This window comes from Microcaecilia unicolor, chromosome 8 (genome assembly GCF_901765095.1).
Source record: "Microcaecilia unicolor chromosome 8, aMicUni1.1, whole genome shotgun sequence".
Classification (NCBI taxonomy): domain Eukaryota; kingdom Metazoa; phylum Chordata; class Amphibia; order Gymnophiona; family Siphonopidae; genus Microcaecilia; species Microcaecilia unicolor.
In genome coordinates this window covers 1,477,132-1,489,995 of record NC_044038.1, presented here as the reverse complement: position 1 = coordinate 1,489,995, position 12,864 = coordinate 1,477,132, and the positions used below count along the sequence as shown (strand labels likewise).

Below are 12,864 nucleotides of genomic sequence, written 5' to 3'. Positions count from 1 at the left end.
ATTTTATGCTGCTTATCCTATAAATATAAGCACTAGATTTTCCTCAAGTCCATCTTAATAATGGCTTATAGACTTTTAGGAGATTAGTCAAACCTTTTTTAAACCTTGCTAAGCTACCTGCTTTTTACCACACTCTCTGGCAACAAATTCCAGAGTTTAATTACTCCTTGAGTAAAGAAATATTTTCTCTGCATTGTTTTAAATTTACTACTTAATAGCTTCCTTGAGTGCCCACTAGTCTTGGTAGTTTTGGAAAGAGCAAACAAACAATTCAGGTCCACCCATTCCATTCCACTCATTATTTTATAGACTTCCATCATATCGCCCTTCAGCCCTCTCCAAGCTGAACAGCCCTAGCCACTTCAACCTTTCCTCATAGGGAGGTCATCCCATCTCCTTTATCAGTTTTGTTGCTCTTCCTCTGTACTTTTTCTAATTCTGCTATATCGTATTTGAGATGTGGTGACCAGAATTGCACACAGTATTTGAGGTGCGGTTGGAGCATGGAGCATGGAGCTATATAAAAGCATTATAACGTCCTCATTTTTGTTTTCCATTCCTTTCCTAATATTTGCTACCATTGTATTTGCTTTCTTAGCCGCCGCTGTACCTTTATTTATATTTTTGTATCCCACCATTTTCCAAAAGAAAGTTTCGATTCAAAGTGGCTTTTAATTTTACAGTTAAGTGATGTTACAGTTAGAAGTGTTTTAGATCAGTTGCAGTCTGTTGTTAGTTATAAAAGTTTTTGAAAAGGTGTGTTTTCAGTTTTTTTTCTGAACTGTAGATAATTGGTGATGCTTCTTATGGCCTTGGGTATTGAGTTCCACCATTTGGAGCCTAGGTAGCTAAATCCAGCCATGTAGATTGTTTTTCTGCAATTTATTAAGTAGAAGTAGATATCCTCTGGCTTGCATTTCTTGGGAATAATTCAATCAGGTCTAACGTATATTCTGGGGACATTCCAAATAATATTTTATAGATGAGAGTACTTATTTTGAAAACTATTCTTGCCTTTATAAGTAGCCAGTGTAATATTTCAAGAAGTGAGGTTGCTCTCTCATATTTCGATTTTTTTAAATATTAGCCTTGCAGCCATGTTTTGGGCAGTTTGCAACGATTTCAGTGTATTTTCTTTGCATCCTGCATATGCTGCATTACAGTAGTCTAGTTTTGATAAAATCATCATTTGTACTATTAGCCGGAATGATTGTTTTGGAAAATAGTCTCTGATCCTTCTCAGTTTCCATAGTGTTTTGAAGAAAGTTGATGTTACTGCTGAAACCTACTAGCCATAGTTAGATGTTTATTAAGAATGATTCCCAGCATTTTTAGTCATGTTTCGATTTGTTAGGTTTGGTGATTGATTGTAAATCTTTAGTATAATGTGGGGTTGTGTGGACTGGATAGAACCAGAAATTTAGTTTTGTCTCTGTTTAGGTTGAGGCTGAAGGTTGTGGCCCAATTTTCCATAAGGTCCAGGCCTTTTTTGACCTTGTCTAGTATGTCTGTGATATTGTTGTTAAAAGGTATGTAGATGGTGACATCATCCACATATATGAATGGGTTGAAACCCATTTGTTCCACTTTTTTGCTGAGTGGGGCTATTATAATATTGAACAGTATGGGTGATAATGGTGAGCCTTGTGGTACCCCGCATTTTGAGGTCCAAGAGGCTGATAGTTATTAATTTTTACAATGTACGATCTGGTCCTTAGGAATCCATTGAACCATGTTGCCACTGATCCATTGATTCTTATATTAGTGTTGTGTAGTCTACTAGGTCAAACACACTTGACATATCAAATTGGAGTAGTAAGATTTTCTGTCCTTGACATATTAGACTTCTGAACTTAGTTATCAGAGTGGTTATGACCATCTCTGTGCTAAGTTGTGGTCTGAATCCTGATTGAGACTTGTGAAGGATTGAGAATCATTAGTTGTTGTGCTACCAGACCCTCAATTGTTTTGGTCAATAGTGGTATTGAGGCTACCGGTCTGTAGTCTGTGATGTCACCGATGTTGTTTGTGTTTTTAGGGATTGAGGTACGATGTCACCCTTGTCAGATGGGAATTGTCCCTTCAAGAACATGTGTGTGATATGTTCGGTAAGGTTTTTGATGACCCAGTATGGTGGTTTTTTCATCATGGAATTGGGACAATTATCTAACATACAGTTTGCATGTGCATATTTTGTCAGTAGTGTTTTAACTGCTTTGGTTAAGGGTGGTTTGAAGTCAGACCAGATTCTATCTGCTATGGTGCTATCATCTTTGGTTTCACTATCGTGTAAGAAGTCTGAGATGGATGTTTGTGACTTCTCAAGTTTTATTCTTGTCTTTATAAATGTAATAAATAAATATAGTGCAAGCTGTTTTGCAGTTGTTGGCGGTGTTTCATTTGATGCTAGTATGGTTTGGGTTTTCAGTAAGCTATTCATAAGTTTGAATATTTTTTTTCATGTTGATTTGTTCCTGGTTCACGTATGTGCTATAGTATTCCACTTTTGCCTTCTTTATTTTGCTGTTATATGTTCTTATGGCTTTCCTCCATATGGTTTTGTTTGTTTCTGTTTTATTTCTAATTTCCTGCATAGTCTTTTCATTTATAATAGCTCGTTGTTAAACCATGGATGTGGTTGTTTTTTTGTTTCTTAATTTCTTTTTGAGTGGTGCTATTTTGTTCAGTGTGTTTTCACTTACTTTGTCCCAGTTTCTCATGAAGTGGCTGTTGGCATAGGAGCCAAGTTTTCAAAATTATTGGAGGTGCTAAGCCCAATGGAAATAACCCCTCCCTGGACACATACAAGGAATTTTCTCAATATCAGGGGTGCTCAAGCACCCACAGAGTCGGCTCCCATGGCTGTTGGCAAGTTGTATATTGCTATGTTCATCCAACACTGTTGTCCAGAAGGTTTGACAGTCCACCTCTCCTCTGGTTGTGAAAGTGTGTGGTGTGCTAGGTTTTCTGTGTTATTTTTCCATTGTATTGTGTGAGTTGTCTGTGATCTGACCATATCACTTCTTCCCATTTGTGGTTTTCTAGTATGTGGTTGTTGTTATCTGAGAATCTGTGGGCTACTATGTCTAGTAGGTGCCCTTTTGTGTGGCTTGTGTTGTTATAAAATTCCATTGGTTTAGGAAATCCATTAGACTTTTGGTCTTAGTGTCATGCTGTTTTTCTAGGTGTAGATTGATATCTCCTAGTAATAGGATCTCTGTTTGGTTTGTGCAGATGTTTGATATGAAGTCTAGGATGGCCTCCTGAGCGTCGGTCCAGCTTCCTGGGGGACGATAGAGCACGTGACGCATAGTTGCCGTTTAGTGTGGTGTCTGTAGTTTTGCATGCCAAGATTTCAGTCACTGAGAACGTGTGTTTGGCGATGAGTTCAACTGCGAAGGAGGATTTGTATATTAGTGCGATTCCGCCTCCTTTCTTTTTCGTTCTATTGATATGTATTGTTTTGTATCCTGGTGAGCAAACGTCGAGCACTATTGGGTCACCTTAAGACATATGCACAGTAGTCCTAGCTGTTCTGTTCCTATCCAGTCTCTTATTATTTCTGTTTTGTTTACCACCAATCTTGCATTTATGTATGCTATGGTTATTGGATCGTGTCATGTTTGATGTCGATACATTTAACGTTTGAATTGGTCTGTGTGGTTTAACTTTTTTGGGGTTGTGGGTTTTTTTATTGTTGTTCAGGCTTGTCTTTTTGTTGTTGGTTGTTGTTTTGGTTTTTGGTCTGTTGTGGTAGTTTGTTGTTTTGGTTTTTGGCTTGTTGTGATGGTTGTAGTTAGGTTGTTCCAGTTGGTGATGGGAGCTTCGTCTGGCCAAGATGCTTACAGGGATTTTGGTCCATCTGTTGGGGATCGTGGCCTTTAATCCTGCTATCCAAGCTGCCAATTGAGAGTCCTTGCAGTTTGTTTCCCCTCTCCCACGAAGCCATCATCCCCATACACTCAAAACAGAGCAAACCAACCTATGAGCTGCTGCATCCACATTGTCATTTATTTCAAAGAGAGCTATTAAATAATGAGGGAAGGGCTTCCTTCATGCAGAAGTTCTGTCCTTTATCCAGTCCTTACTTGCTTGGATAGGAAAGGGAGGAGGGAGATGGGGCAATAGTTGGAAGGACAGGTTGGGTCCAATGAAGACATTTTAGAGAAGTAGAGGCTGGTGCAGTTTAACCTGTCATCACAAATGCTTTCTTGAATGTTTAAAATGTTCAATTGCTGCTGCTCTTTTGTGTTACTCTGTCTGTTATAATATTAGCATAGGTCTGAGGCTATGGGCCCCTATATTTCAGTTAAGCTGAATCAAATGAAATCTATCAAAAAAACAATTCATATGAGAAATTGAATCAAACATTTTTTTAGTGAATCAGACAGCACTAGTGGATAGAAAGTCTGATGCCTGGCTTGCCCGGCCCTCCAGCCTTAAGGTTGGCCCCGGTCCTGGAACCACCAAATAAATAACTTATGTGCCCCTTTCTCCCACCTTCTGGGTTTTGCTAAGTGAGGAGTAACTATTTAAGTCACTGAGGTTATCTATTTAACAAGTCTACCTTTCCCCAGCAAGTAATTACCAGTGAAGTTCTCTCCCTCTCTGGAAGTCCTCTCAGAGAGAGAGAGCGAGCGAGCAAGAGAGAGCGAGATTGTTGGTCCATTTCTTAAATCTGCACCATCTGCTAGAGCCAAAGAAATACTGAGGAGCTGAAGTAAAGTTGTCTCAAACCCATTCACCTGGAACGGCCTGGCATGGATGATAAGATGACTGTGATAGTTTCAATACCATCCCATTATATAAATACACTCAAACATACATGCCATGGGCTTCAAACTATTACATATCTTTAATTAAATATTACAACTGAATAGACACATGGAAAATGTCTAAATATTGCACATAGATAACATTTATGAAACTATAATTACAATGACTCTATAAATCGGGCTAAAGAAACACACCAAAATTTCCCAGTTACCCAGATAGGTATTTGAAGACAAAAATCCATAAACCCAAGAAGAATGGAGTCAATCCTCCGTTCTAATTCCACAGTGCAACAAAAGGAAGTGAACATTTTAGCATATTAAAAATAACAGACTGATTTTTATGCTATTCCTGAGGCCAGGCCTACTGAGCACCAGCCACCTTAGGTAGGCCTCAGTCTCACCTTGACTCTTAAATTTCACTCGTGTTGCTACAACTATAATGTATTTAGGTGCTCATTTTCAAAGCACAAAGTAACCTATGCAACCAGAGAAACCTATAACACTTTGAAAATGAGCCTTTGCATGTCCTCTTTTTTGGGGGCTCAGCCCAACAACCAGCTGCTTTTTATTTCTACTTCTGCTTTATTTTTTCTTAGTTTTATGTTCAGAGTCCTGGAAAATTATGTTTTTTTTCTTGCTTAGTGTGTATTGGAATTTTCGTCAGAACGTTATTGGTACTGCCTAACATCAGTATATCAAATATACTCAAATATATGAAATAAACACGCAAGTAACGCCCTGTCCATCAGTCACTGTTATTTAATAACCAGGGAAGTTTTTCTCCTGTATACTTACTTAAGCAATTCACGGCTCAGAGAGCAGACGGCTCCCAGCTGAAGATCATTTTGAAATATTTGTAAGAACCCTTCCCTATGTCTGTGTAAACGGGGTGAAGGTAAGTCGCTACTAGTGACAGCGGATTAGCCTTTAGCTGCACAGCTGCCCTGGTATTTGTACAGATACACGCTCCCATCTTTCTTTCCTGCCATCAAGCAAGAGTTTGGCTGCAACCACCTGACCAGAGCCCAGACTCCATCACAGGAAGGTGGCAGTAGAGCAGTGCAGAGTCCCATGGATAAATCCCAGATGGCAATGCTGCCAGAGGACAGCACAGCTGCAGCAGACCATTCCTCCACATCTCCTTCCAGATACCTATTGTTACATGAAGGACAAAAGGGAAATGTTCAATAATGTATGAAATAATACCTCCATATACAAACAGAGAGAGCACGCAAACTGCAGCAGTAACTTGACCATACATTACTCTGAGAACACAGGGCAACTTACCATAGAATCTAATACATCATGGAGCTCATTTTCAAAAGAGAAAAACGTCCAGAAAGTGGCATAAATCTGCATTTGGACGTTTTCCTCACAAAAACATCCAGATTGGTATTTTCAAAACCAATTTTTAGACGTTTTTCTATGAAGTCCGTCAGAAGTGCGTTCAAATCACAAGGGGGCCTATCATGGGCGTGTTAAGGGCGGGATTTGGACATTTGCTATCACTTGGACGTTTTTCAGCCATAATGGAACAAAGCAAAACTGTCCAGGACTAAAACTAAGATGTTTTGAGCTAGACCTCTTTTTATAACGAATAAGGCACAAAAAGGTGCCCTAAATGGCCAGTGGAAGGAATCAGGGATGACCTCCCCTAGTGGTCACTATCCCCCTCCCATTTGCCAGCCTCAGATGTTATACTCAGGTCCATTAGAACAGCAAGTCCCTGGAGTAGTCTAGTGGTGGAAGCAGTGCACTGCAGACAGGTGGACCCTTGTCCATACCTTCCCCTACCTGTTACTCTTGTGGAGGAGTGGCCTAGTGGTTAGAGTGGTGGACTTCGGTCCTGGGGAACTGAGGAACTTAGTTCGATTCCCACTTCAGGCACAGGCAGCTCCTTGTGACTCTGGGCAAGTCACTTAACCCTCCATTGCCCCATGTAAGCCGCATTGAGCCTGCCATGAGTGGGAAAGCGCAGGGTTCAAATGTAACAAAAATAAAATAAATACTATTGGAGATTCTACATGGAATGTTGCTATTCCACTAGCAACATTCCATGTAGAAGGCTGCGCAGTCTTCTGTTTCTGTGAGTCTGACGTCCTGCACGTACGTGCAAGACGTCAGACTCACAGAAGCAGAAGCCTGCGCGGCCACATTGGTGATCTGCAAGGGCCGACTTCTACATGGAATGTTGCTAGTGGAATAGCAACATTCCATGTAGAATCTCAAATAGTAGCAACAGTGGAGGAGTGGCCTAGTGGTTAGGGTGGTGGACTCTGGTCCTGGGGAACTGAGGAACTGAGTTCGATTCCCACTTCAGGCACAGGCAGCTCCTTGTGACTCTGGGCAAGTCACTTAACCCTCCATTGCCCCATGTAAGCCGCATTGAGCCTGCCATGAGTGGGAAAGTGCGGGGTACAAATGTAACAAAAAAAAAATATGAGCCCTCCAAAACTCGCCAGAAACCCACTGTACCCACATATAGGTGCCCTCTTCACCCGTAAGGGCTATGGTAGTGGTGTGCAGTTGGGGGTAGTGGGTTTTGAGGGGCTCAGCCGACAAGGTAAGGGAGCAATGGTGAGATGTGTACCTGGGAGCATTTTATGAAGTCCAATGCAGTGCCCCCTAAGGTGCCCTATTGCTTTCCTTGGATGTCAGGGGGACCGGTCTACTAAAAATGCTGGCTCCTCCTACATCCCAATGGCTTGAATTTGTGCGTTTTGCACTTGGACATTTTGGGTTGTTGTTTTTTTTTAAATGAACCAAAAACAAAACATCCAAATCACAAAACCTTGTTCAAAACAGTATTTTTGGAAAAAAAAAAAAAAGATAGACGTTTTTCTTTTTTGAAAATGACCTTCTTTCCTATTCAGATTTTGGACTTTTTTTGCAAAAAGTCCAAAGTCGGACTTAGATGTCATATGGAAAATGTCCCTCCACGTAACACAGAACATGCTCTTTACAGCGGCTTCTCTGCATTTCCTCTGGACACACCCATTGTTACTACTCTTTTACTGGTCAACGCTGGCAACAAAAAATAACTGCAATCACTAATTTGATTTCACCTTCAACAATGCACGATATCATTTGCAACCTGACTAAAGAATTCTTCTCAGGTTACTCACCGCCCAGTGCATCTCTCAGGAACTACGTATGACATCACGGGAATGCTCTCAGCTTGCTTGGGATTGGTTGCAATCAGTGTGAAAACCGCACCAGTAGGAGACTGACCATCACTGGCATATGGGTGACTCAAGACAATAAATAAGAGGCCCTAATTTGCAGAGAAAAGAAATGTATAGCAAACTGTTACATACAGAAAAGCAGCCCTGTGGCACGGCAGGCGAAGAAAGGCAGATTAAACCCCCTCCCGTGATTACCAGGTCAGCATTCTGCTTCATTAGGCTTCATGTACACTCAATTCCTAGGCCAAGCAGCAAGGATTGTACTAAAGCAGTATTTATCACCAGTTTTTGTAGGTGTGACACATATGGTTTATGGTTAATTAAATTTGCTATACCGCTTGGCATATACAAGAACATGGTGGTTTACAATAAAATCAAACTTAGAAAAGAATACATAGTCAAGGATATTCAAGCCATAGTGAACAGATACTTCATTACCTGATAATTTCCTTTAGTCCTACCAGACCAGTCCAGGAACTGTGGGTTATGCCATTGACCATCAGATGAAGACAAAGACTAAAGACTTGTGGGCTCTGTCTCATGAGGGCAGCGTTTGGCGTTATGTGTTTAATACTTCAAATGACAAAGCAATGGTGAACAAAACTATCCATAACGCTAATTTTTCTTACCAAAGTACCAAACTCTGGAACTTACTACTCAAGTATATCAGACATACAGTTGATTATTTATGCATTCTTGTATCCCACTATTATCCCAAAACAAGTTTCGGTTCAAAGAGGCTTACAATTTACATTCTGGTGGAGTTACAATAGTGTTGTGCAATGTGGAGAGAGCATCTATAGTCCGTGTGTTTATTCATAGAGTTTTTTAAGAGATAGATTTGAAGTGGAAAAGGCAGTGGTAGCTTTTGTGTTCAATTGTAGAGTTTTGGTGATATCTATTCATATAGTTTTTGAAGAAGCAAGGAGGGAAAAGCTGCAGAAGTATTTAAATTCAGCTCATCTGTCTGTTTAGTAGCTTTGCCCACCTGAACTCCCTGAAGAACTCTCAGATTGAGCTGATAATGTTTTTTCTTTTTTTGTTGGGCTACCTCCGAGGTCCTGCAGCTGAGGGAAACGATAAAGCGCAGAGAATAGCCCTGGGAGCGCCTGGTTCCACACCGCGAGGAGCACTTGACTTGCTCTGCCAGCACCTCCATGCCGCCAAAGGCAATTTATCACAGCTGAACTGGCTGCGGGAAGAAGTTGAGAGGGGTGCTGCAGCCTTCCTGACATGGTGTGGGGGGGGTGGGGGGAGAACCTCAAACTTCTGAGATATCCCCAGGCTCTGCTTCCATGCTGTTCCTCTTGTTTTATTTTATTTATTTGTGTGTGTTTTTCACAATGAATAACAAGTCACCAGACAAATCTGTACCCCCCCCCCCCCCCGGCTCAACTGAAGCCAGGTTCTCCAGCCAGTTCAGGAGCTTCAACAGTCTGCTCATCATCATATGCTGGAGACTAACACCTGATGCTAGATGCTGTCCTTATAAGTCAGAGCCCACAAGTCTTCAGTGTCTATCTCTGGACTGGTCTGGTAAGGATGCTAAGGAAGTATCTTTCCTCAATGTGGGCTCCATCCACCTTGCTTTAATGTGTCTCCAGTAATTTCTCTCTTATTTGCTGTGCTCTGTATTCTGCTGTTGCTGCCGCCGCTGCCACCTGATCAGGGTATCAGCTGGAGCAAAATTGTCCAAGTGGTGAAAGCCCCTACAGAAAATTACCTCTCCCAATGTTGGGTCAAGCACTGCTCAAGTAGCAAGTTTCTAGCCAGATGCAGAGACTATGATGGGGAAGAAGCATGGCAAACAGCAAATGAAGAGTTCTGGAGCCACTCTGCCTCTTCTATTAGGAAGAAAAAGGCTCTCACCCACCTGACAGATACATAGGACAATCTGTGATTTTACATAAGCAAATACAAGAGCAAAGGAGTCCTGGAACAGAATATAGGTGCATGGATCAAAACAGAAGAGGACCCCAATCCATATAAAGAGTATATCCGGAAGAAAGTACCAATAAAAAGTGGGCAAAAGGGATAATGGATTTGTAAACTGCTCTGATGGTTCCTCTCTTGAGCAGTATATTAAGTGCATAATAAACTTGAAACATTTTTAAGAATAGCCTCAACCATTTTGCTCAGTAGTCTATAGTTTCCCAAATCACCCCACAGCCCTTTCTAAAAATTGGTATTACATTGGCCATCTTCCATTCCTCTGGTATTATGACGGTTTCAAATGACACATTGTAGATTACATTTTACAGGTTTCTTTGTCAACCACGAAGCGGAAGACAGTGGCAAGAAGCCCCCAGGAAAGATCTGTCTGATATACTTGGCATATTCTTGGGTGGAGAATTTGGTGGAGAGAGGCAGGCCGTCTCCATTGGAGCTAACGTTTTCCTAATGACGCCGTGGAAAGGCGAAACATGCTAGCGTGTAAAGAACAAGATAGGTAGAGAATGGGGATGAGCCCAAACACATGGATTTATTAAACACTGCACCACAGAGAGACCATCGGAATTGTAGCAGCATCAACAACTGGGATTTTGCACTACTGAACAACTAAATCTACAGTTGAATTTTTTATGACATATCATCTAAATCATTGCAGTAGACACTTTTCAATAGATATATTGGTAGGGAGGTGGACTTTAGTGCAATATAGAGAAGATGGCTCCTAATTGGTGATATGCACTCAATCTGAGCACTATTCACTACAATTATTAAAATGTATAAATTTGTATGTATTGAAAGGTTTCTGAAGGTGTTATACATTCTTGGGTGAGAAAAAGCCACAATTACACACACTTTTTAGCTTAGTTAGAAATACGAGTCTTTGGAGGTGTTGTTTGCCATTAAATCCACTGGGTGCTTATTAATTCTTCAGGCTATGGGTTTAGCCTTACTCCTAAATATGGCAATGATCCAGAGGTTATGTCAAACTTGCTTTTTGTAGGTGACATGAAGCTCTACAGTTCCAGTGACCAACAACTGGCGGAACAATTCCAAGTAGTGAAAAAAATTCTTAGATGACATCCAGATGACTTGCATGCTAAGGTACATAAGTAATGCCACAGGTCCATCGAGCCCTGCATCCTGTCCCCGACAGCGGCCAATCCAGGTCAAGGGCACCTGGCAAGCTACCCAAACGTACATTCTATACAAGTTATTCCCGAAATTGTGGGAGGAAAGCTAGGCAAAGCTGAAACCCTCTGATGACTGTGAGATACGGGAACTTGAAAAGGAAGGTGTATATTAATATCTAGGAGTGCAGGAAGGAATGACAATCAAGCACACATTACAGAGAAGGTATCAGTAAAGATTATTATAGGAGACTAAAATTAATATCATGGAATAAGATACAAACCATTAATCAGTTGGCAATATTTGCATTCTTACACAACTTTGGAATTGCAAACTGGCCTCTTAAAGACCTTGGAAAACCAGATATACAAACAAGAAAGCTTCTCCATGCCCATGAGATCATTTATAAGAATCAGTGCATGGCAAGACTATATATTTCATGAACCGAAGGAGGAATGGGTTAGAAAGATATAGAGTATTTCTGTTGAGCTATCATAAATCTCCAGGCTTTAACAGCAACATCAAATCCAAATGTGTACGGTATTGAAATATGGAAGTCCAGAATCCATTCTCCATTATTAAACTTGGACAAGCATTCTGACCAGGGTCGGACTAAGGCCAACTGATACCCTAAGCATAGCCCAACAATGATGCCCCTCAGCTCTTCCACTGCTTAACTGGCATTAAGACTCAATAAAGTGCTGAGAAATATTGTTGAATGAATGAATCAAGTCATATATATATATATATATATATATATATATATACATATATATATATAATGATTAGAAAAACACTGAAATTCAGGTTGGATAATGGCTACAGACAGTAGCAGTGAAAGAGTTAAGGGCATGATAGCTAGGGAAAGAAAATCTCTTTGGTGCCCCCCCCCCCCCCTTCCTTGGTGCCCCTAAGCACATGCTTATTTTTCTTAATGGTTAATCCAGGGTTGGTTCCCACGAGTGAAAGGAATGTGTAAGAATCCACAGTACTTAAAAGGGAAGGAAGCAATAATTTGTGAAGCAAGGGGAAAAAAAAACCTCTTTAAGGAAGTAGATCAGGAAGTGAGAAAAAAAACAAGTCCTTAGTCCACGAATCATTGATTGATCAAATACGGACACATGAATGGTTAAGGAGAGGTGAATTTGTAAAAGTAAAGGGTACAACCAAAGCGGTTTATATATACTATTTGCAGGTACTTTTTCTTACTGTGTTTCCAAGTCTAATAAACAGAATTAAAAAAAACAAACAAAAAAAACCTAAGGATGAGCGATTGATAGTTGGAGCCCCAGAACAGCAGATTATGCACAAGATGACTTAACTGGTAAAACAGATATTCGTACATTGTGTAAGAAAGAGAAGAAAGCAATCACTCACTCATGTAGCAGATGGCTGCGAAGTTGATGGCAGAAAATTTTCTATAAAGAACTGCTTAATAAAGTGACAAGTCTCATTCATTGGAAACATCATCAGAATTGCTGTATTGTTAAGCACTGGGATACATGACCCTAAGAGAATGGAGAATAGAGAAGTTCTAGAGGCAAGGAAAGTGGACACGCTGATAAAAGAAAAACAAAACACTAAAATGGCATTTATCATAGGAGTTGACAATCCCAAGTGATAGCTCTGTGAATTGTGTAGAGATCCTCAAGCACTGAGATCAAGAAAACGTGGCAAAAAGATATAGAAATGTCCCATTATTTTGGCCTGATTAAATGGAAATTTCAAGCGTATCTGGATAAGTTGCCTATGAAGTCCAGGAGGCAGCTCTTTGACACAATAAAAGTATTATGGTGAGAATTAGCAGTAAATTTCAGATCATA

The 12,864-nt window shown here is 40.5% G+C and overlaps 1 protein-coding gene across 2 annotated transcripts in view; it reads right to left on the bottom strand.

Moving 5' to 3' along the window:
* Positions 1 to 4,859: 4,859 nt before the first annotated feature.
* PALB2 (partner and localizer of BRCA2) overlaps positions 4,860 to 12,864 on the bottom strand; it is a 33,409-nt gene continuing 25,404 nt past the window's right edge. Inside the window, exons 12-13 of one of the 2 annotated variants that reach the window (XM_030212775.1) lie at positions 7,901 to 8,049; positions 4,860 to 5,927 (exon numbers count right to left, since the gene is read on the bottom strand). In XM_030212775.1, the coding sequence (XP_030068635.1) occupies positions 5,696 to 5,927; positions 7,901 to 8,049 (381 nt within the window). In that variant the 3' untranslated portion in view covers positions 4,860 to 5,695. Of the gene's footprint in view, positions 5,928 to 7,900; positions 8,050 to 12,864 lie in introns of those variants that run through there. The other variant, XM_030212776.1, reaches the window with a different exon arrangement.